Genomic DNA, 24,350 nt, shown 5'->3' on the forward strand with positions numbered 1-24,350 from the left:
GGAATCATTTTCTGAATTGCAAGCCAATGTTTTGCCCCACCTGTGAGAATGGAAGTGAAATGACATGCGAATACCGTGCTTGAACTAGTGGTGCATATGTTAGGACTCCAAGGCAAGCAAGTGGCTTTCACGATCGAGTTCACGAAGGCGACCAGAAAACTAAACACACAACCGCTCTTCTGGTGAAAGAGGATGGATCATATAAGGAAAAGGAGGCTGCAATTTTACTTAGCCTCATGAAGACAGTCACAATCCCAACACTCCATTCCGTCACATTTGTGCGACTTTTACACATTTACCTAGTACGAAAGACAGCATACAATTTGGTCATTCTCCCAGTGAGTGGCAGCAAAAGTACCCTTATTCTAAAACAGTCATTGAGCCAATCATCTCCGTCAGATGGACACAAGTGTCCTCTGCATTTCGACCTTGTATGGAGCCATCCAGTTAGTATGTACACACTGAAGGGGAGGAGAGGTTCAGGAATTTTGGGGAAAATGCGTACATTTGCCCTGTACATTTTGTCCAAAATATGCATACAGGGGAGGGGGTCTCAAAATCCCCAGTTTGATGTGTACATACTTCATGGATTGCCCCTACTGTGTACAGAGTTCGTCATGTAGGCTGACACTATTTGACAAGATTTATTGTCAAAGGGCTTCATACATGGGCAAACGAGCCACCCCGCAGCAGAAGCACTGCTGAAGCAGTCTCCTTGATCAGAAAGAAACACCAAGCAGTATTTCTAAATTTTACATATTATTTATTGTGACACATACTATGTACACATTATACATATGAGTGTTATTATCAAACTGACAATGTCTGTCTAAGGACGCTTGTATGCTATCAAAAAATATATCTTACATGTAACAAAGGGCTGGCTCTGTTTTTTTTAATTATTTAGCCAAAACACACGTTCTACAGAAAAACCAGATATGTGATACAGTTTCTATCATAATTCCAAGTGGAATGTAATCAAGCTATATCATTCCCATACAAGGCCACTAAAAGATTTCTGAAAACCGACGGGAACCATGAAATCAGATCACATCGGCCTGAGCTAGCCATGTCCTGTGTTAGCCATTTGCAAAAGGGCGAGTGGTACAGCCCACCCTGGAACTACAGACCTTGAATCTCGATGTTTACGTGGTCAACATGCATAAATAAATTAATAAAGTTCCAAAAACGGAACAATAATTTATCATCATTAAAAAGCATACATCTGTGCATCCAGGAGTTTCACCAGAAAAGATTCAGCAGTCATGATTAAAACATAATAAAGAAGACGGATGGTTGTAAACATTTATTCGCTAGATCACAGAGGCGCCACAAAATAAATAACTGACAGTTTGGACGGATTATACATTTATTCGGCCAAAAGCGCCACCTATGTGAAGAAATATGCCAGGAATTCCTCCTCTCGCGTAGCCTGGTCGTCACCATCGTCTTCTTTCTTCTTCAACTGTGGTGGCTCTGATCGGAAAACTAGTTTCTTCCCGGTCTGAAAAAGACATAATCGACATGATTACCTGGAAATTGCTGTTAATTCAATAATCTGGAACTTGTTACGAATCTGGAACTCCAAATCCCTAGCCAGAATAGGACAAAGCATTACCGTGCAAGATCAAGTTATCTGAAGTGAAATACTGACAACGTTTCCAAGCAGCTTGCATGCAGTGACATTTTTCCTGCAATGGGCTATCATACCTCATCTCTGAACACACAAAAGGGATAGTCATATCTGCTATTCTTACCCTTTTCTTGGGATCCGCCTTGGCCCTTTCCAATGCTCGCCTAACCCGGTCTTCTTGGTGTAAACGTTGCTGTTCCATTTTCTCTTCGCGTAACTTCAATCGCCTCTCCTTGTCTTTAGCCTAGAGTGACACAAATTATACACTTGATCAAATTATTAACTTACCGAGTTTCGTAGCACTATTGGATTTTTGACGGAGGTATGGAGTCCACTGTCAACTACTGGACCACCTGTGTGGGCTCTTTTACTTGCCCTGCCATAGACACTCAGGTACAGCTCATCACAGGTCTCATCCAGCAGACCCTCGAATATATTCATATTTGCGTTGTAAAGAGACAAGAATTTTGGTTCCTTGAAAGCCATGGCTGTTTATCCAGACAAACAATACAAGGTTTCCCCTGGGATTGAACCCAGGCCCTATTGCATGGTAGCCAGCAGTGTTGACCAATAGGCTATGGTGCTCCTCCGTAAATGTCATTATATGTTATGCTTGGACCATGCAAATGAACGTCTGCTCCTGACCAACCTTTTCTGCTGCTTCCACTTTGTCTTGTGGCATCATTTCTATCATCTCGAATAATTCCTCCAAACGGTTTTCAATGTTTGTCAACATCTGTAAAGTACTACAAGGGCAGAACAACTAATGGTTAGTAACAAATAGAAATGTGGCATGATCCTGTATGATCATGGGAAAAAAGCACCAAATTGTGGTGAAAACTCAAGAGCAGATTGTTATTGAAGATCAAACAAATTTCCAATGGCATTCTGCTACCAGAGTCCAGCTTAAAAGCTTGACAAGTTCAGCTTAAAATGTAGCAAACTTCCATTTCACAGGGAAGAAAATTTGCCAGCATTTCAAATGAAGTTTCCTAAAATATCAATAGACCTGGAATATTCTATCAGAATAGAATGGATTAAATTAGTTGTGTTGTGTCTTCATTCATTCTGGCAGGATTTCTCCTTCCGCAAGCAAGACCACTGAAAACAAAATCAGCTGTCAGTAAGCCCCTCGAGACATGGGAGGCTTCAAAAAGGACGTCTTTCTGAGAGCACAAAGATTTGGAGAAGAAAAGAAGAAGACTACTTGAGTTCCAACACTTTTGTAAATTTGTACAATGTAGGCTTCTTTCCTGATAAGTCCTTTCAATTGACAAGCAGCTTTGTCGACATTGTTGAGAGGTTTCTGTTATGATAATACACAACAGCATTGACCATTGACGTCCAACACCACATCGATGCAATCGGAAATGCATTGATGAAAGTTTAAGCCATTGCTGTATTCTTCAAATTAGGATTTCACATAACCTCTGAATCGGTACACCTTCTGATCAAAAGCCAACATACAATGCAATTTTGTTCTCAATGTGGTTTTTGTACCAATTAAGGGAAGGGAAAAAAAGGGAAAAAGGTTGGAACTCAAAAGAAAGAGTGATGACATCTAAGTGCTAAACTTGCAGTTGGTAGATCTAGGAGTAGGAAGTGAGACTTATGCTAAAGAGATGTGGGAAGAAATGACTGGAAGTGCAATATATATACGTTAGTGCAAGGTTTGACAACATGCAAGATGAGTATGATGAAAAGTTTTAATGCAAAATGTGATGGTTTACAATACACTGGCGTTATATCTCCCTGGCGACGGTCACTGTGACCAGTCCCTTCACCACAGGAGAGTTATCTCTACAGATCAGTGCGACATTAGATGGACAAGACAGTGTACAACAAACTGGGACGGGTAAGGGTGAACTATTCCTATAGCTAACAGTTGCAAGGGGAAGAGATCTTTGTGTCGCTTGAGAACTGTAGGGGACAATTTGTGGAAACAATTTGAGTGTAGTTGAAATTGACTGAAATCTACAGAGGTAATATTATCTGCATACAAAAATCTGCTTGGTTTTGGAACTTTTGAAAGTTGAAGACCAATGAGGTAACAATAGTACCTAAAAAGACCTCTGAAGATCATATCAATTTCTAACTAACAAAACTGCCTCAACAAAATGTCTTACTTTGTCCATCTTTGAAACTGCCCACTTTTTGTAAACCTGTTTTGATCCAGAAGCCAAAAAGAACCTCCACAAACAAAACAGGGCTTACAGTGGATGTAAACAAAACAATTCGATACTCTTCATCGAAGTATTGTCCAAGTTATTGCTGAAAAAGTCGCCATCGACACCACATTCAGAATCTGGTAGCGACACCACATTCAGAATCTGGTAAGTTTTGATGATGAAGAGTGTCAAATGATTTTTTTACACCCAGTAGTAATCGAGAGACCTACTAACCTGATGTTTGCCTCATTGTCTCCGATACAACTCCTGTAGACATCCTCAACCTTGTTATTCAGCTGAGCCAGCATCTTCTCCTGATCTTCCTGTTTGAACTCGCCGTATGAGAACAATCTGAAAGAATAGAACAAATCACTGATGACGGGAATGGCCTTTTTTGGATGCCGGGATAAGCCAAAAGTTGGCTGGGATTTTTTATGCTCAGCTCTCAAACCAAGATTTTACACAAATAGTAATGTTGATGCATGCATTACTGATCCTGATGGCCTAGTGGCTTAGGGTGGATCAATCTTGGCCATGATGTTGGCAAGTGGGCAGCAGTAGAGAGGGCCCAACTTACTTTGCTTTCACTTCTAACTCAGTTGCCTTCTCCTCCTCTCGGTTTATAGCGTTGTTTAATTTGTCAATCTGTTCTTTTAAAATCTCTGTCTCTTTTTCCCTGGAAAGGAGAATACGTATTTATAGAACTTTCTCATCAATATACATGTATAATCGAATGAAAAATCCGGAAATTTTGTTCCCACTTCTGCAGACTTGGGTGCTGATTCCAGCAGTCCATTTTAAGGCTTTAGGCCAAGTTACCAATCCTGGACACCCTGATTCAAAGTCCTCAAAGGAGTTTAAGATTGCATATTTTTTTGTATATATTTCTTTCCTAAATTCCTGTAAAACTGCACCAATGCCCAATGCCTTTTGTTTAACAAACTATGGTTATCTGACTTTAAACTTACATTTTTCCTTTTGTGTTTTTAATCGTCTGTTTCATTTCCTCCAAAGCCTCCTCCGTCTCTTGGCTGTTCTGAATCAGCGACAGATTCTGCTCTTCCAGCTCCGCAAAGATGTCCAGGAGCTGCTGCGGGTCGGTGAAGTACAATTCTGGCTCCTCGTCACTCTCATCCTCAGAGTCGTCAGTCAGTGACACCACGCTCTTGGTATCTGCCTGACTTGAGCTGCGTCCACTGCTGTAAAGAAAATCAAAACGTCCCATTAGCTCTGGTAATACAAGTAGCGAATTAATATTTAGTGGTGCGAGGACCATGACCAACAGACAAGTTCACAGTGACCATAACACTTAACACTTTAACAAGGAATAGATAACAGTAGAACAATCTACAGTTTGTACCAGCACTTAAAAAAATTAATGAGTCATTTCTACTTCTGCCATAAATGTATTGACAAGTTCTATCTGTTGACTCAAAGATCACTGGCTGTTTTTGAGTTCGACAGAACCGTCTAATCACTTAAGTCATCTGAGAGCTATCCCATTGCAAAGCAACCTTGTATTTCATCTAAGAATGAAAGTTGAAATTGAGAAAAATTACCTCTCCCAGCGACAATATTCATTTTTGCAAGAATTTATAAGCACAACAATATCAAAACCACCAAAAATAACTTGTCAATCCTTATAAATTTTCGACCGTTATGAATAAGCATAGAGCGCATGCAGCAATAGATGATAATAAATGATGCAATGAATGAACACAACAAATGAACAAAGAGAAAAATTAGATCCTGTAACCATTAAGATGAAAAAAGATAATGAAAAATGAACCATGAATGATAACAATTTATATGACAATTAATCAGGTTGGATTATACTGAAATTGCCTCAGGAAAATTATGATGAGCCTGATCTTGTTGGCCACTATTGTACCTTATACTCATAGTAAATATTCTGATTATGGGTACAGACGTCTCCCTGAAGTAATAATGAGACATTATTTTGAAAACGTTACTTTTAAAAAAAAAACTGAATGTACAAGTGAGATTTGCAGTGGTTGCCAAAATGACTGTTGCATTGAAACAGTTAAGGGCAATGTTCTTGATAACAGGTATTTTTTACAGCCATAACAGATTTGATCACTTTGCTATGGACCAATTTAATGCATGATATGATCTCATCATGTTGTAGGACTCGGAGCCAATATATATGCTCCATTGCTATCATAGTGATATGGTTTAATCTTTACCAGTTAGTTTCCTCGAGACAGCCATTAGTTAAAATAATTTAAAATACAGTATTATACCCAAGCCAGAGAGATCTCTTTCAGTTTCTGTTCGATCAAAATATACCAATATACCATAACATTTAGTAGGATTATCTTGTGGTTGTATATGAAATTTGGAGTAGAAGAAATGAAATGCTGCAATTGTTCTGGGTAACCAAACAAAATGTCAACATTGCCCAAAAAATTCATTTGTACATTACAACCAACATAGCAGGATAGGACCACAATTTTGAAATGGGCAGTATCGAGACTGAACAGGGTCGTTTCATTGCAGCATTTCCCACAAGATAATCCCTAAAGCCAAGAAAGAGTCTGCCACCCATATTATACAAAGACAGTGAATAAGTATAGAAACCATTTACATTAAAGTGTGCATGCAAAAATACATCTTCAAATCTGTCAACAAAATCTTGCCTAAAATGAGAATATAATCAACACGTGAAGCTTGTGTTGTAAATCTGCTCCATGATTACTTTAGAGACAGAGTCTACTTTATCGCTTCACCACACTTTTTTCTTCATCCTGTAGTTATTATTTTAACACAAGAATGAAGCGGTGGTGAAGTCTTGCAGTCCAGCTAACTTTAGTAAGAGCTTTTGAAATATTTGCATACACACTTGATACACCAAGAAGAACCGCCTCCATTTAAAGCAATGAGTGTATCGAATGAAAAAAACGAGGCACCTTGCTCCAGACTCCTGTCGTGAGTGTTTCCTCCATTTGAAGGCTATCGCCCCGACGCCTACTCTATCAAACACAGCAGGGTATACAATGTCAGTTAGCAGGTTTGTAGCAACAGAACAAGGAATCTACTTAGGAGGGTCAGTAAAAAAGGTTATCCAAGAGTAAAGGGTTGATACTTCATGGATATTTATTTTTGGGCTGAAATTATATTTGTACCTGCAAATCATGATAATGATAATAACGGTAATAACAAGTTCAACCCTCCAGTTGTTGGTCAATTCCATAGAAGGATTTTGTACTACTACTATACTAGAAACATACCCCACACTACTAGAACACTATATTGCAACAAAACCATACACAGGGGATGCACATAGGCTTCACTCACCTACTGAAAAAACATTAAATCAACTACAAAGTAAAGGACAAACCTACTCAAATGGCACATCCCAAAAACTCAGATCGAAAGACACACTACCCCAAAGCAGATGATCACACACTCACTCGCAGTCCCAAAAAGTTCTTACCTCTTTGCAACTCCCTTGGCATTCATGCCCAATTTTGATGGAGATTTACTTGATTTCTTTGACTTGTCATCTGTGTTGGTTGGTGTCTTTGGAAGAACTGCAAAGGAGACATCACAAATGAAAAAATACTTACAGAAGTAGAAGTTAAACTGGTTTATCCCTGAAGTATGACATGCTTTTTTTATGGAGTTTGCAAAGTTGAACCTTTAGGTTGGATCGCTTTTATTATGAACTGAACATGGTACATGTGGACGAGGCTGGACTCTCAAGGTATTCTTTAGAAACCCCGTCCCCAGTTTCTTTAGAAAACACTCACGTGGTCCCCTCTTAGCCAATTCCTCCTCTTTTTTCTTCTTTCTCTCCTCTCTTCGCTTGGCTCGTTGATAATCTCTTTGGTCACGCCACTCCTGAAATTATACAGAATTTTGTGTTTATTTTCTCTTTGGGACCTTAACAATTGTTTTTAATCTGACCCAATACCAATTATCCTATTGTTACCAATTGTCAAATAGATGTTTTCGGATGTTCACTTTGAATAGATAACACACTAAGGACTAAAAATATCTTGGTAAGAATACTTGCAAAGGTACTTGCAAGTTCTTTTCTTAAGTTCTCATTTCAAAATTTACACCAAATAATTTCGTTCAGTTAATCTACAACTCACCTGAGGAGTCAGTGCGTCTAAAAATTTCTTGTACAACTGATATTCTTTCAACGTATCTTCGTATTTTGATATTTCACTCTTCACAGCCATCATCTGGGCATTAATTCGCTTGATCTCGGACACTTTCTCCAACTTGGCCTTAGTCTCTGCTTCAGCTCTGAAAAATAAAAACGAGGAGATGACAAGCCAGAAACAAATCATTCAAAAGTTTTTAAACCTTTGGGTAACTCATGATGCATGTTAAAAATCAAACTCACGATGATCCTATGAGCTTTTTGTACAATGATATCAGTAAAATGCAATTTTAAGTGTGTATAAATTTAACTCACATTTTGATTGCCTCGACAGAGTTTTTGTCATTTTCCTTCAAGAATTCATCGAACATTGCAGCATCTTCTTCTAAGTATTGTTCTGCTAGCTCTAACTTTCTCTCCTCTGCTGCAGCTATCTCTTCTAATTTTCTCATCTCGTCTCTCTTTACACCCAAAGAGTACTGAAACAAGATTTTCAAAAGACATATAAAGGGTTACCATTAAGAATTCATTTCACATGTAGGTGTAAAGCTGTAGTGCTGAAGAATGGCATGCATTCAGCCTCGGCACAAAAGCAACATGGTTTTTCTGACCACTGACCTTCGAAAGGTACAAACATGTTAAGATTTTCTAGTCCTCTCGGCCATTTTCCTCAAACAAGTCTCAAATTTGGCAAATCATAGTCTAGTGTCTCATCTTCTTTGCATCCAGGTGATTTTTAACACCAAGATAACGTTTAACACAAGGGTTCCTCACACTGCCAAAAGATTTGTCTTCAACTGAAAGTGGTGACAGAAGTTGACACCAAATTACACTCGTACCTGCACCAAAAACATCTCCCTCTTCTTCGAGATATAATCAGCCAGACTCTCTTTCTCCACATGGCGATCCCTGGTCACCGCCAACGTAAACTGTGGATCGTCTTTAACAGCAAGAGCCTTCTCTTCATCATCATCCGACTTTTGCCTCTCCTCGTCAGAATCTGCCGGACGAATCATGGAAGCGGTACGGAAGTTCACACGGGAGGCGTAAGTCGTTTTTTCGTGGACTTTAAGGCTACGCTGGCGGATGCGTTCCTGTTTCTTTTTCTGGCGTTCTTTGTCTCTGAGGACAAAGATGTCATTGTCTGGTGGCATCTTAAATGGATTCCCGGTTGGAGTTATGCTTTCAGACTGTTCCGACATTCTGCTGGATCTGGCCGAGTTTGGAAATGTCACCTTTCCAGACTGACGCGAAACAATATCTCCTCCTGAAACAAAGGCTGTAGCATTAGATTTTTAGCAGCAAACAAAGAAACAGAACTTCTAACTATTATTATGGTAGAAATCTGGAGCACAACAGACTTTGTTACCAAAAACAGACTGACTGTCTAGCATTACTATACCACATCTGAATAAAACAATCAATTCATCATCCTTGATTGGGTTAACATGGTTGTCATAAAACTCAGAATTTTATCAGCTGGATAGGAGTTTAGGGTGACATTGGAGTGTCTCACTTTGATACATACGTGCTGATTTTTTCCCAGATGCTTCAGAGCCTGATGGCGTGGCCACTGCTGACCTTGGTGTGTCATCCATGCTGCAACTAAAGAGAGCATTGTTGGTTCGTTCAACATGTTTGACAAATTTTGTAATTGAACATTGAGTGCCAGTTCTCTTTCTCAACATCACCAGCTTTTCTGCCTTCTGTTCTGTCATTTATTTTGACACCGTTCATGTTGACAGCGTCAAATGTAAATTTTCGAAGCTACATTTTAACTGAGAGAAATTACAGACAACTGACACCGGCGGTAGGCCTAGTCGGTACGGTTGTGACAGGATGACGACAACAACATTCAACAAACAACATGACATGTAATGATAAACAGTGCCACTGCCAGGTCAGTCACGATGGTTGACAGATGGCTAAGATCCAATCCATAAGTGGACTTCTAAACACTTCACAACAACATGAACAAAACACCTCAATATACATGTACATGCTCTGTACATGCATGTACGCTGTACAAATGTACAGGGATTCCCTGTACATTTTCCTCTAAATTTGTAAAACAAAGTAAACTTTAGAACACCGATTGCAAGGCTTCTAATATGTAGATTATATAGAGGTTAATATTTTTCATAGCTTCAATAGACACTCTTTCTTCGGAATAGAAAGTTGTATATGATGACGTCTGGGATCAAGCCAAAAATTACCTTACTTTGTTTGATATTTCAGCAGAAAATAAGTGACAAGGAGGCCACCATAACAGTTTCAGAACGAGGCTGCCATGGCAACAATAACAAATAGGTCAGGGGTCATCATTTGTAAATATTTAAATTAGCCATGTGCGTACCAGGAAGTACACAATACATGTGGCAAGTGTGCTCTTGTTAATAAACACAAACTACTCAATTTTCCATCCTTTTCACCTGTCGATCAGACAAATCTAAGACTTCTGTTTATTCATGAATATCCACAGAACACAATGGCATACAGATTGTTGATTCATTCCGCAAAACAAGTGGTGTTTGTTGCTAAAAATGGTGAGAAAGTTTTGGTTGGAGATGGCCAGAAAGTAGCCATAATGGAATCGGAAGGGATTGATGGCATAAGCATTGTCATAGACAAGTAAGTTGATAACACCCTCACTCTTATTCCATTGTCCCTACCGTCGTTAGGCCGAGTCGCACAACGTAGTGCGGCACTGATAATGTAGTCATCGTCTATAGGTGGCGCTGCAGGTAACTGATATACATTCAAACTTTCTCGTTCAGGGATCTGTCCCTGGCCCCTGCTTGGTGCACTGAGATCAGCTGAGTGGGGGTTATGAATAGAATATCTGATGAGGTAGACTGCAGCTAACAGCAGATCTGTAGGTACAGTCCAGATGAATACTACCTCTAATACACTGCTGCCAATAGCAATACAGTTACAACTGTTACAGTCAGTGTTTTTCTTGCAGAGAGGGCAACATCAAGGAAATTGGTGAAGACACAGAAATGCAGAAAAAATACTCCCCAGAAGAATTTGATCAGACAATAGATGCAACAGGACTCTGCATTTTGCCAGGTAAAGTAAAGAATGTGCTTGAAAGCTCAGTTCAGCATAATCAATGCTGGTCCTCGTGGACTGTGGACAAAACACAAAGAGACAGTTCCATGAATACCTATTTGCAATATCTTTCAAACAGGAGTTACATTTAGATTTATCCGAGGTAATATTTTCTTTTACCATAGCGTGGACTTTCCTTCCTTAAAAAGCCTCTTGTCAATTATTCTTTCTTTTTTCAGGTTTGGTAGATGGCCACACACATCCAGTTTGGGACGGGGATAGAGTTCATGAATTTGCTATGAAGGTAAATATGAAAATAATCTTATTATTTTGACAAAATACGCAAATTATTGCTAACACATGGCCTCTGACAAGACAAGGCTGCTTATTTATTGTAATAGTGGAAAAGGTTTTACCAAGACAACAACAGGCACTTCAAGATCTTACTGGAAAAGAGGAAACTTCAGCACATATCACTCTGTCAAGGGCGTACACATAATTTCCATTTCATTCGGTCTCTAGATATCATCATCTGGTTCCTAACTCTCTTTAGCTTGCTGGCGCCACCTATATGGATGTCCACAAAGCCGGTGGAGGAATCAACTTCACTGTTGAACGCACCAAAGCAGCCACGGAGGAACAGCTATTCACAAGTTTCAGAGAACGCCTGGACAGGATGCTGGCCGCTGGTACGACCCTTGTGGAGTGTAAGAGCGGATACGGACTGAACTTGGAAACGGAGCTGAAGATGCTACGAGTGATTGAGAGAGCGAAACATGACTTGCCAATTGACGTGTCCTCCACTTATTGTGGCGCCCATTCTGTTCCAAAGTAAGATAATATTCTTTGTCATATCGCTTGTAACCTTGGGTAAATAACTTTACTTCAATTTATAGCTAGTCCTTTAAATGAGATGTAAACCTGTGATGCCTTTTTACTCTAGCCTAATGTGCAAGAATTATTATAATTTTGCAAAACTTACATACAGTCAAACATTGCTATCACCAGCACGGTCTGAACAGCAGAATTATGTCAATCAGGGTTAAGCGATCCCGAAAAGTGTTGTGACATACAGATAGAGGGCATGGAGGAGTGGAGGGAATTCCTCAGGATGTCCTGAATAATGATCCTTTTCTAACATCCCTGGGAATATTTGTCTTTTCAGGGGTTACACAGCCAGTGAAGCTACCGATGACATCATCAATGTTCAAATTCCACATCTCAAGGCTCTTATAGACGGTGGTGAGCTCAGCGTGGACAATATAGATGTATTCTGTGAGAAGGGAGTGTTTGACGTGGACCAATCTAGGAAGATCTTGGTGGCCGGCAAGAAGATTGGATTGAATATCAATTTCCACGGAGAAGAGTTAAACTTATTGAACTCTGCTCAGGTAAAGGAAGCTTACAACAGTCATGACACTTTTTAGCTACTCCTCAAAATATCCTCCCCCTATATATGCAGTCAAAACAGTCCTTGTAATGTACCCCACACCTTAAATCAGAAGTGATGTCCCAATTAGGAACATCCAAATGTTTGTCTCTTGCATCTTGTGTCTTAGGATGTTATTGCACATCCCACTTCTTGATTCCAGATGGGAGCAGAAATTGGTGCCATGGCAATCAGTCATTTAGAGGAAGTGTCCGATGATGGCATAGACGCCATGGCTAAAGCTGGCTGTGTCGCTACGATCCTACCAACTACTGCCTATATCCTGCGTCTGAAGCAACCTCCAGTCAGGAAGATGATAGAGAGAGGGGTACCAGTCGCTCTGGGGACGGATTTTAATCCTAATGCATTTTGTTTGTCATTGGTGAGTATTAGGTCTATTAAATATGTGACTTTAAATATCTGCAAGGTCTAAATTATTACTTACACGCTGACCTGATTACTTATGGCAAAGACAGGTCACAAAAACATCACACAGAAACATCGTTTTTTGCGTCGTGGAGTTGACGTTACGTGAGATGTGACGTCACATGATAGAACGGTGTATTAACAGTCTAGATGTGGAGAGATATCCATCCTAATTTCAGCCACTCGTCATGCACCTCGCCTGTGTGAACCTGCACATGACAATGGATGAGGCTCTGATTGGTGCTACACTGAATGCGGCCGCATCGCTGGGAAAAGCCACCACCCACGGATCCATTGAAGTTGGGAAAGTTGGGGACTTTGTTATTCTTGATGCTCCAAGGCAAGTAAAGTTTGGGTTTATTGTCTGATATCAACTACGGTCGAAGTTTTCATATCACTTCACATTTTAACCCCAGTATATCCTAAAACCTTTCAGCAGAACTCAGATGAGCAGCTCAATGAGGGCAAAGCACCACTGATCAGTACCCATTTATACATGTGGGTAGAGTTAGGCAAGTTAGACATATGTGGGTAGAGTAAGGCAAGTTAGACACATGTGGGTAGAGTAAGGCAAGTTAGACACATGTGGGTAGAGTAAGGCAAGTTAGACACATGTGGGTAGAGTAAGGAAAGTTAGACAAAGAGACCTGTCCAGAAGCTCACCTCGACTGTGGGGTTCAAACTAAGGACCTCTTGATCGCTAGCCAAGTGTCTGAGACACTAGTTAACCCCTGTTTTGATTTTCGAATATTAATATCTCTTCCAGATGGGAGCATTTGATCTACCAAATGGCTGGACACGATCACATCATCAAGTACGTCGTCAAAAATGGGAAAATTGTCAAGGAGCGCAAATGATGGAGCTAGTTCGGAACAGAGTTCTAAGAGAGTTTAGCTTCAGTAGGCTACAAATTGCTATGGTGTGGTCCCCAAGATTTATCTGTATAATACCAGTCTGTCACCCTCCAGAGCAACCCCAGTTGTATGAGCCCAGATATTCATTTTGAGAAAATAGGTGAAAGGGATCTGAAAACTCTACTTTTTTCATTGAATTTAAACTTCTGAATGCATTATCCGATTCTAGGGCTGTTTGTTTCCTTCTATAGGACTTGGCTTACTCTTTCCTTGTGTAAGAGACAATTTGAAATAGTCATAATGCCCGTTTCACTGGTTTTTCACTGGAGGGCAACATATAGGTAGTGAGGAATCATTTGATCTGACTATAAGTTCATATACTGTCGTCTGCAGCTCAATATATTTTGACCATTGAATCTTCCAAGGGCAGTTTTATGTATGTATATGTATGTTTATGTATGAATAAGATTCATTACGAGTGCAGTTAATGTTTGTTCATGTAAACATGATGCAATACCAGATGTAATTATTACTTTTGATTGTTATGAAGATTTTGATATGATCAAATATATTTCCATCATTTCTAAGTTGGTGTCATTACTTTGCTGTTAGTTGTTCGTGATGTAGAACTAAGTTCAGGTCTGCTGTACTGTACCCCAAGTGGCCACTTTGCAAGGAACCACATAGCTTAGTGGTTAACACTGCTCGCTACCACACAAAAACCCTGGGTTCAAACCTCGGGAGAACCCAGGATAGTATATCTGGGTGAACCTGCCTGGCTTTCAAGGCACTGAAATTCCTGGCTCTTCACAACCCTACCTTTGAATATTGGACGGTCTGTCGGATGAGACCAAAACACAGTACACAGGCGAACAACACATCTAGTTCATAGGCAATTTGGACAAATTTATTATTCATTAGCGTCGAACAGACGTATGTACAATCCATTGTTTTAAAGGGATCACCAGACAGTCTAGTCCAGAATCATCATTTGCCACACAACTAGAAACTCAAGTGATATGCACTAGTGAATGAGGAACATCGAGGGAAAGTCATCACTGTCTTGTATTAACTCTTTCCTCAAGTTAGGGTCCATTAGAATACTTTCTTTGACTGGGTTACACTCTGGGATCACGACACATTCAGGTCCAGAATCATCTTCAGTCTCCTCATCTGATAACTCAAACAGCAGGTTGTCATTCTCGTAAGTCGGGAAATAATATCTGAAAATGTAAAGAAAAGTTGAGTCAATATTTTTGAAAATATTTTGGTTTATCAATTGGCAGAGACTATGGAAGTCTGTCACCCTGTGGCTGAAAACCAGTGAAAAACTAGAATTGTCAGTTGAGTCTTAGCAGACTCTGGAGTCTCCGCCTCATATGCACACAGCCATGCATGTTGACAAAAACAAAACAAAAACATCGCACTTTCACTTCAGCGGAGCGATGGTTTATGTGCGTAATACGACTGATCAAGGCAACATAAAGTGTCCAGAAGGGAAGAACAAAATTCTTGAAACTCAGCTGCTTTAATTCACGGCCATTTTTCTTATTTCATAGCCCATAAACTCCAAATATTATATTAGGTATTATAGCAAAATGCTTCGATGGTGTAGACTAGTCCCTGGTCTTTATCCATTACGTTCCTCCATATGTGCAGCCAATATGTAATACACATAACGCGGGGCACCAGTCATCGTGCCGGTATGGCGAGGTTTATTGGTTAAAAATTTACATGTATTGCGCTATGCATGCCCATAGCACTTTCGCGGCTGTAACCCAGATTGACTTCTCAGTTCATGGACACCCTCGTTTTATCGATGTTTTGCAATGCATTGCCGTGTTCATGTACATATGAAGCTTTCACCTGGGGACGAGAGTTTGCTGGAATAATTTCTTGAGGAGAATAATACCCTAGTACAAAAGTCTCAGCCGATGGCGGAGACTAGTTAACTGTGTTTGTCCATATTTGGAACTGGAACATCTGAAGAACCAATTTAGTAAAAACTCTCTGTAAAGGACACCCTTTCGATTGACAAATGCAGTCCGTAATAGAGGTGTCCTGATCACAAAGGTTAAAAACTTACTGGGGTTGGTCCCAAACTTTAACATCTGGCAGCTGTGAAATATGGCCACTGTCCTCAAAATGCCGTAGCAGTTCATCTCTTGATTTGAACTTCGCATCACAGGAGAGACAGGAATTCTGGTATACCTGGAAAGTATGGAGAAAGAAATTATCAGATAGGATGGTATTTTACTTTAAAAGATTACCTCTGCCCTCTGGTCTCTACAAATCCTCTTACCTGGCGTCTAATATAGTTGACTAGTTTAACTTGAAGATAAAAGTTCAATTTCAGGCGTCCCTTTATTGCATGTAGGTCAAAATTGTGTGTGACCTTCATATGCTCCATCAAAAGGTCAGAGGTTGCTGCTTGGCTATCACAGAATAAACACACGGCATGGCTACCAGCTTCTTCCTTCCAGTCGCTCCAGTCACTGAAATATAAGTAATACACACATTTCAAATTGTTATTTATTTATTCATTGCCTCAAAAATTGTCACTAAGCAATGGCACAAGGGTAGACACTTCACTAACTGCATCCTAATACCAAAAATGTATAAGGAAAATACCATGAGCCCAATGAACTAATACTTACTCTTCAACTTCAGAGTCACATTCATCAGGTCCATCAACCTCTGCTTGGATTATCTCCCAATTTTTACCGAGTTCCTGAAAGACGTAAAAGGGAAAAGTTGAGAATGAGATATATTGTCATTGTTGTTATTATCAAAAGTCATTGACAGCATATCAAATTCATCTTGTTTTAATCTTTTACTGGTTTGGTTGTACCTTTATGCCTTTATACAAACTATGAATATAAACTTACCAAGTAATTGACAATATAATACTTGTCATAAACAATATTTTGTGGATTGACTTTCTTGTGCTGTTTCTTCCTCATGTGCTCCTTCAGAGTCCATCTGTCTGTGAAAGTTTTCTCGCAGTACAAACATTGTAATCTGTAAAGAAAATCAAGTAAGCTGTTTATAGTTGGATATTCACAACAATATGTACTTAGTCCTCTTCGTGTCTAGAGGGCACATTAGACTTCATCCACAGCAATAGGGTATGCATCAAAATCATGTCAAAACACACACAACAGTTCAACCCACGATCTTCAGGTTTTCTAGTGCCATATCCATTACCCAACTATTTTGGAATTTGTCTATAAATTACATGTACAATTAATCAAAAAGAGTGAACTTACAATTTAAGTTTCTCTTCCAAAAGGTCTAGAAATTCATCAGTGTAAACTAAAATCAAAAGAAGAAACCATAGTAAGTGAAAAGGAACGATATGTTTGACTCAAGGCAGCTATCATGGCTTTCTTGTTTAGGTGTCCAACTAACTCTCCATCCTAGGATTTTGGGTTTCAAGTTAGACATGTCCTTCACAGGTCCAACTCAAACGAGTGGAGATCTTTGATATGAACTGTCATACAGTAAAGTGCTTTGAGACGGACTCACGTCAGTGAAAGTGCAATATAAATGCTGCAATTATGATGATATTGCTGGTAAAATTGACCAAGTTGGAGCGCATCGATTTCTCACATTAGTCCCTTTTACCTAAATTATCTGCTTGACCAACATTAAAGTTGTGTTTCTTCACCATATGGTCGAAAATCTCCACCCTGTTTGTGTGGAACTCTTCTTTGCAAAACAGACAACCTCGTGAAAATGATTCAGAAGCCCTCTCCCTCTGTTGCTGGGCAAGAACGTCTGCCTGCAGATTGAAAGGAAAGGTAAACAAACAATATGCAATAGAGCAGCAGTGTATTAGAGGCAGTATACATCTGCCTTAAGCTTTTACCTGTTGCGATAGCTCCATGAATCCTGACCAACACCAAACTCATTGCCAGGTGTTACATGAATCTACCTTACTTGAGGAACAAAGATTGACTTGAAATTTTGTGGTCAGATTTTTAGATTAAAAAAATTCTCAACTTCCAATCATTCCAAAAAATCTATATGATGGACATGTCCAATGACTGTTTACTCACCAGCTTTTCCTGCTGAAGTTTCTGCCGCAACTCCTTATCCTCAGGCAACATATCACACAGGAGGTAATACTGCTCCTTGGGACCTGCAATAGTAAGAATGAAAAATTAATTCTCTTAATCTGGCATCAAACAGATTTTTACCCCATAAAGCCTAATCAGTAATCTATGTGGAAGCACCCGAGCATATGTATATAATATCTAACGCAAAACACACCATTGCAAAGCAGAGATGGTCTGAATGATGTATGTCTTGAGACAGTTGGAAATAGTGTTTAAGCAAAGGAGTTTAAGCACAGCAACTGCCTTTCCTCCAATTTTCTCTGAGTTGTATTACCCTGTCTTTTTTCCATCAGTAGCCAAAGCATTTTTATCAGACAGTGCCCTTTTCTGACATGCCATTTTACATTTCTAGCTCACTGGTTCTTAAGGTAGATAAACTCAGAGCAGATAAGTACCAATATCTTCTGGTCTTGTGTTGGTGTTGATAACAGAACAAAACTCAGTGATGGTATTTTGGGTGAATCTCTCCCGCCAATAGTCAACGTACCTGAAATGAAGTAGAAATACTGAGAAGTAAATAGCCGCAGAGGATTAGCAAGAAATGTCAATGACAAATCTACTTTGATCAGGATGATAGCTAAAATTCCAACTTCCCTAAGTTAAATTTTTCACTCCTTCAGTTTTAAAGTTTAAGTTCACACAAAGACATCTTCACACCTTTAGATTGTGGACTAATCATGTCTTACCCAACTTGTTCAAAAGTTGTGAATGTCAGCAAAGGCCTCCTATCCTAACTCAGCCCTCATGAAACAGGCATGGGATTTTTCCCGATGAAAAAGTCCAACTTACTGTTTGAATTCTGCTATTATCTTGACATCAGCAATCACAAATTTGTGAACCTCAAGAAAGTGTTTGAGGATGTCATTACGATTTTTCTGATAATCAAATTCTTCTTCGCAGAAGAGACATTTGATCAGCTTAGTTTGTGAATGCATCTTTGCTGGATAAGTTGAACTGGATGAACTCGCCTCTTCTGGTAGGCTCAGAGGCTGCAAGATGGACTGATCTGAAATAGATAATGACATATTCTATTACAGAAATGCGCCAACCCTGCCTTTTTTCTCAGTTCTCACTGCCCTTTTATTAGCCGATTCAAAAAATCCCTATCCTTTCAAACTTCTGGAAGAAACACTACCAATCAATTTACAATTAAGCCTGTCCCACATGTTTTGAAAAAACTATATTCAGTTCTGTCTGACTGTCTGATGCATGGAATTAGCCTCTTTTCTGATCAGTGCCCTTGGACTTGGTGTGGGTCAGCATCCTTGCAATGCAAGGGGAAACAAAATGAGGGCCCGACTTCAGCAGTCCGCCTCTGACTAGCTTCCCCCCACCCATCTCCCATTTTCTCAATTCTCTGTAGTGTTGTTGGTGAAACTAGGTTTAGGAACCCATGGTCATGGAAATTGGAATGGATTGGATGGTGATAAAATCACCAAAGGTCAGAGATATGTCATGCACGCATGCATGTAATGGCTCATTTTGTTCTGTGGAACCATGGCAATGTGGAGAATTAGTCTTTATGCAGAAATGAATGGGGTAAATTGGAGAAATACACAAATTAAGTTGAATAAAGTTACCAATTTCAGGAAAAAAATTCTGAGAAGCCATTTTTAAAAGTTGATTTCACGGAGTGTGACAGCAGTACCACATAAAAAAGCCAACGACGACCACAACAACGAAGTGTCAACATTGTCTGAAAGTGATCCCATTCTTGCTCCAAAGTTCTCAATTTTCTTCATGAATAGAGCTTCGATTTTTGTTCAAACAATGCGTGCAGTTAGATGAACAAATGCCAAATTACTTACTATTGTTGTTATTGTGTGACAAGAAAAAAGTAATTCATGATGTTGTCAAAGTTTAGTAGCTCCTCATCTGCACAACTTGTCAAAATTTCTAGATTTTTTGGCAAAGGTGTAAATTTACAAGTGCCTTCCTTGAGTTGTGCAACTGTCATCCAGGACTCCAGTGCCAAAGGCTTTGACGACATTCCCGGACCCAAGGGACTACCGCTGTTAGGGACAGTATTGGACTACAGATTTGGTACGATAATTCTTGTTGCAGGTTGTGTTAAATAGCCTAGTCAAGTAGTCCAACACATACCATTTCCACAAAGATTGTTTCGGCACTGACCAATGCGTTTCACCTGGAACAAAGGGTCACAGATGGCATTGTGTCCGAAATTGGCGTAGGCCTTCTGAAGTGTTCTGAGGTTATGCATTTGTCTTGTTCAGGCTCTGGTTTGTCGAAGTCGAAGTTGTCCATTAGAGAGGGTGTCATGGAAGGGAGGGACCATTGTACCTGCATATATCAATGTTGGCAAATTAATATTACCTCCACTAGAAATGTCATGAGGTATTACAATAAAGTAGTTTCGAATACACATGTAAATGGTATCAAATTATTTGAAATAGTTAATAGTTAATAGTTACTATTCAAAACTAAATGGAATATGTAATATGTAGGCTTCACGACCCCTTTAAAACTCCTGCTATAGTCCCTTAAAAAAAGGATATTCCCAGTTGATCACCAGGCATTGTGCTCTATATCAAATTTATTCTGGTGCATGTATTTTGAATTGATATGTGCTGCCAATTGTCCTTTTGCAGGTCACATTACTTGATATAATGATAACCTAAATTGATCGACAACCTTTGGTCATAATCAACTGATATTTCACTTGAAAACTACTTTGTAACATAAATAGTGAGGCTTATAGAGGACAAGGAACCTCCATAAGAAGAACCCTCAACCAGTGGACACTCTGTAATTAAAGGTCACAAATTTTCAATGGTCCTAGGGAGTTTATTTTTGACCCACCCATTTGGATGGGGGCGCCGTCTCGCGGTAAAGTATTGAACTGAAATATTTGTCAAAAACGTTCAGTTCCATGTTTAACTGCGAGATCGCGCCACCGTCGCCCAAACCAATTTGCAATGAAATTGACAATGTTTGATAGGCTTATTGCTATCAATCCTCAATCCAGTTCAGAAGTCAATACAGTATGACTTTAATAGAAATCAGTCTCTAATTGCGGTAAGAATATACCCGGTATATGTAACTTGCATATGTCCATGTTCATTTTAATGAGTTTTTTGCCGTCTCTTTTTCAGGCCCATACAAACCATCGAATTACCACAAGGCCCTCCTTGACCGCCACAAACAATATGGAAAGATATTCAAAGAAACTATTGCCGGCCACACAGTTGTCCATTTGTTTGACCCAGAATTCTTCCGGATCATGTTTCAATCAGAGGACAGGATGCCACATGTCTCGCCACTCTTGGAGACAGTTCAAATGTATCGAAAGAAACGTAATCTGTCTCCAGGATTAGGGAACAGGTAACTTGAATGCTTTTGATGACATTAGCTTCCCCCCACCCCCAGTGTGATTTGGTCCTTTAAGCTTCATTGACTGGCTCAATCCTTATGGTCAGTATTTCATCACTTGGCAATGAATGTTTGAAATTTCTCCTCATCTGTGCTTTAAAGCTATTTGACCAGAGTATAAAAGATTTTTTCTTTGAAAACAAATCACATATTTAAACATTCCGTCTTTTTTCTAGCAATGGTGAGGAATGGTATCGACTCCGAAGTGCCGTTCAACAATTGATGATGCGGCCAAGGGAGGTTGCTGCATTCTTCCACTTGGCTGAGGGGGTCGCCACAGACTTCCTCGAGAGGATCAGAAGAATAAGAGATGACAACCAGGAAGTTGGAGATTTCTTGAATGAGGTGAAGAAATGGACACTTGAAAGTAAGAAAAGTATCTTTTGCTGAATGTTTCCATTGAAATTTTGACCCTTTGTTTGAAAGTTGATGAACGATTGTTTATGATTCACACTCTCACTGCAGGTTCGGCCATGACATGCTTTGAAACAAGACTCGGTGCCATGGAATGCCTACCAGACTCCGATATCCAAAAGACAATCGATGCCAATGCAGCTATCTTTGAACTGTCAACAAAACTATATTTCTCATTACCACTGTTCAAATATTTCCCAACACCATCATGGCAAAAGTTACTCAATAAAGAAGACTTCTTTTATAGGTAGGTTATCAGGAAAGAAGGTCAGAACAATTTAATTTGTTACTTTGGTTTTGCAACTGTCAGTGCAAACCTCGTACCGTCCTGGTCAGGGGTCACCATAAATTTAGTGTTGAAGTGTCTCGCCTCACGTTGATAGCTGCTTAAGTCATAGACACTTGTGACCTTCGTCTGTTTCAGCAAAGGAAAGGAGCTCATCGATGCCACCACCAAGACGATACAGGGTTTGATGGATAAGGGAGAACTAAAGGATGGACAATATGGCTTCATGACATATCTGTTGACAAGAGAAGAATTTGAGTACAAGGATGCTGTGATCATAGCGTTGTCTTTATTCGGGGATGGGCTGAGTACGGTAAATAAGCCTTATATGGTTTGGAAATGTTTTCCCCCACAAATCTGTTCAGTCCACCGGCCAGTCTTGATGAGAAAGGAGGTCATGATGTAACCAGTAACACTAACAGTAACAGTATAAATGGTAATAATGGGTTCCACATTAATTGAACTGTTTGGCCTAGAATTTTTAAATATTGGAACAATAACATGTTGACAAAACATTAACTCTTTGTTGGCTCAAGCCTCTATATAAGGACAACCCTTGGGCCTGCCAAATTTGTTCCTATACTTGATGTTCTGATTGCAGGGTTTGAATTAATGGGAATAACAAATTTATAGCCAAACTTGGTGTCATTGAAAGTGATCGTTTTCCTGGTTCTGATGAATTCCAGAGCCATAGATGTACCTCTCAATAGGGACTCTGTAATTAAAAATTAGTGCCAGCTGAGCAGAATATTACGCTATTTCTTCTTTAACATTTGTGTGTGTGGACCCAGAAGTTTCATTATGGCATTGGATCTTTCAGACTTCACCAACAACAGTAGGACAGCTCTACTGCTTGGCCATGAACCCCGAGAAGCAGGAGAGGCTGTATGAGGAGGTCTGCAGGGAGGCCCCTAAAGGGGAACCACTCACATCTGAAAGGATCAATAGAATGTCCTATCTCAAGGCTTGTGTCAAGGAAGGATTCAGGTACTGTAGACCACAAAATAATCACACCTCCTTAAAGCCCTAAGTGCCACAGGAATTGATCATCCTAAGTGGATTTGGTACGGCCAGGGGCAGTGGCAAAGGTGTTGCAAAAAACCTAAGAGAACTATTACCAGTATGTCAATGGTCTTAGTTTATGTTTCAGGTTCTTTCCGATAGGACCAGATGTAGCAAGAGAGGCCAAGAAAGATATTGTCATCGCTGGATATACGATACCAGAAGGGGTAAGAAGTTGCATTGTTTTTGATAGAAAATTGTGAATTTCTCAAAATATTTTTGACCCCTTTCCCTGTATAATGATTTAATGACCACCCCTTTATAAACCCATATCCCCTGTTTTATTCATTTCAGACGAGGATTGAAATGAACAATTTTGGCCTTCTGCGATCGAGCGAGTATTTCAATGACCCTGACGACTACCTGCCTGAGAGATGGTTACGAGGAGGATCGGCCCATAACATCCACCCCTATCTTCTCACACCATTTGGTCATGGACCACGAATGTGTGCAGGTAAGTTTTATGACTGTAGTCATCACCGATGCTGGGCTTCTGCAAACATCTGTCCAGTTCGAAATAGGTTATCATGGTTATGAAACTTCTACATTGTAAACATTAGAAAAACACTCCCTTTGACACGAAGTTCATGAAAAACCACCAAGCTCAGGTGAATGCAGTTCAAATACTCCACAGCTAGTGTAAGATAAATCAATAAAGGCTTCTGCACCTGGGCAGTTTGACAGTCGGTTCAAAACTCATCTTTCTTTTTCAGGGCGTCGATTTGCTGAACAAGAGATGTACATCCTCATTACGAAACTTATTCAGAATTTCAAAATTCAGTGGAATTCTCAGGAAATCATGTCGCAGAAATTCAACATGTTGTTTGTGCCGGACATAACAGCTAGATTTGGATTTCTGAATCGAGAATAAGACTGGAAAATATTCCATGCCTCGTACTTATAATACAGGGCTGAGATTGCTGCACCCCTGATAAAGAGCAGATATCGGCAGGAGCCAGGGGGCCCAGTGGGTGGTCTCTAGGCAAAGTTAGGAAACTGAGTCTGGTATGATTCGGTGATAAATGTATTCCTTATGCAAGTTCCTTGTACGAATATATTGTCAAAGGGTTGAGACACCTATCAATGACTTTTGTAACTTAATCGGACACACCTGGTTCCTGCCTATAGTCTCCCTTTAAGGTTGATTTTTGGACTTAGTGATGTAGAATGTCCATGCCTTTAGTGGACATGTCTCTAATAAATGTTTATTTAACCAAAGTTGAATTCGTTTGCTTTTCACATTTTTACGCAAATGAAATTACTAATGACACAGAGTAGGATACATATACTTGTACTGCATAAGCTCCAGTGGACGATGAATGCTCTCCTAAAGAGAGTTATGGCGATTGTCGAGGTCAATTCAATGGAAATGCCAAAT

At 39.7% G+C, this 24,350-nt stretch overlaps 4 protein-coding genes across 7 annotated transcripts; 2 read left to right on the forward strand and 2 right to left on the reverse strand.

Annotated features, from left to right (window-relative positions):
* Positions 1-742: 742 nt before the first annotated feature.
* On the reverse strand, positions 743-10,222 carry LOC135491278 (cilia- and flagella-associated protein 100-like). 3 transcript variants are annotated; one of them, XM_064777030.1, is made up of 14 exons: positions 10,158-10,222; positions 9,465-9,541; positions 8,776-9,203; positions 8,252-8,415; positions 7,923-8,079; positions 7,575-7,665; positions 7,259-7,355; positions 6,732-6,794; positions 4,770-5,000; positions 4,379-4,477; positions 4,036-4,152; positions 2,283-2,379; positions 1,758-1,877; positions 743-1,504 (listed from the first exon to the last, which is right to left on the reverse strand). In XM_064777030.1, the coding sequence occupies exons 2-14, from the start codon at positions 9,532-9,534 to the stop codon at positions 1,391-1,393; spliced, it is 1,848 nt and encodes a 615-aa protein (XP_064633100.1). In that variant the 5' UTR covers positions 9,535-9,541; positions 10,158-10,222; the 3' UTR covers positions 743-1,390. The 3 variants fall into 3 exon arrangements, with proteins under 3 accessions (XP_064633100.1, XP_064633101.1, XP_064633102.1); XM_064777031.1 differs by having other exon boundaries at positions 10,153-10,175; XM_064777032.1 differs by lacking the exon at positions 6,732-6,794.
* A 77-nt stretch (positions 10,223-10,299) lies between these two features.
* LOC135491061 (probable imidazolonepropionase) lies at positions 10,300-14,268 on the forward strand. Its single transcript, XM_064776708.1, has 8 exons — positions 10,300-10,567; positions 10,902-11,008; positions 11,230-11,294; positions 11,544-11,821; positions 12,156-12,381; positions 12,583-12,801; positions 13,025-13,185; positions 13,612-14,268. Exons 1-8 carry the CDS (start codon positions 10,425-10,427, stop codon positions 13,700-13,702), a joined length of 1,290 nt encoding a protein of 429 aa, XP_064632778.1. The 5' UTR covers positions 10,300-10,424; the 3' UTR covers positions 13,703-14,268.
* Positions 14,269-14,601: 333 nt separating this feature from the next.
* On the reverse strand, positions 14,602-20,103 carry LOC135491328 (zinc finger protein 277-like). Of its 2 annotated transcripts, none has more exons than XM_064777112.1 (11): positions 19,924-20,103; positions 18,610-18,826; positions 18,216-18,307; positions 17,761-17,843; positions 17,327-17,483; positions 16,969-17,014; positions 16,588-16,720; positions 16,357-16,430; positions 16,002-16,194; positions 15,786-15,910; positions 14,602-14,922 (listed from the first exon to the last, which is right to left on the reverse strand). In XM_064777112.1, exons 1-11 carry the CDS (start codon positions 20,039-20,041, stop codon positions 14,724-14,726), a joined length of 1,437 nt encoding a protein of 478 aa, XP_064633182.1. In that variant the 5' UTR covers positions 20,042-20,103; the 3' UTR covers positions 14,602-14,723. The 2 variants fall into 2 exon arrangements, with proteins under 2 accessions (XP_064633182.1, XP_064633183.1); XM_064777113.1 differs by lacking the exon at positions 19,924-20,103 and adding an exon at positions 19,401-19,438.
* Positions 19,483-24,190, forward strand: LOC135491327 (probable cytochrome P450 CYP44). The gene is made up of 9 exons (XM_064777111.1): positions 19,483-19,863; positions 20,934-21,162; positions 21,387-21,577; positions 21,676-21,871; positions 22,049-22,223; positions 22,731-22,897; positions 23,061-23,139; positions 23,267-23,426; positions 23,686-24,190. The coding sequence occupies exons 1-9, from the start codon at positions 19,665-19,667 to the stop codon at positions 23,841-23,843; spliced, it is 1,554 nt and encodes a 517-aa protein (XP_064633181.1). The 5' UTR covers positions 19,483-19,664; the 3' UTR covers positions 23,844-24,190.
* Positions 24,191-24,350: the final 160 nt, after the last annotated feature.

Source organism: Lineus longissimus, chromosome 7, assembly GCF_910592395.1.
Source record: "Lineus longissimus chromosome 7, tnLinLong1.2, whole genome shotgun sequence".
In the NCBI taxonomy this organism is placed as follows: Eukaryota; Metazoa; Nemertea; class Pilidiophora; order Heteronemertea; family Lineidae; genus Lineus; species Lineus longissimus.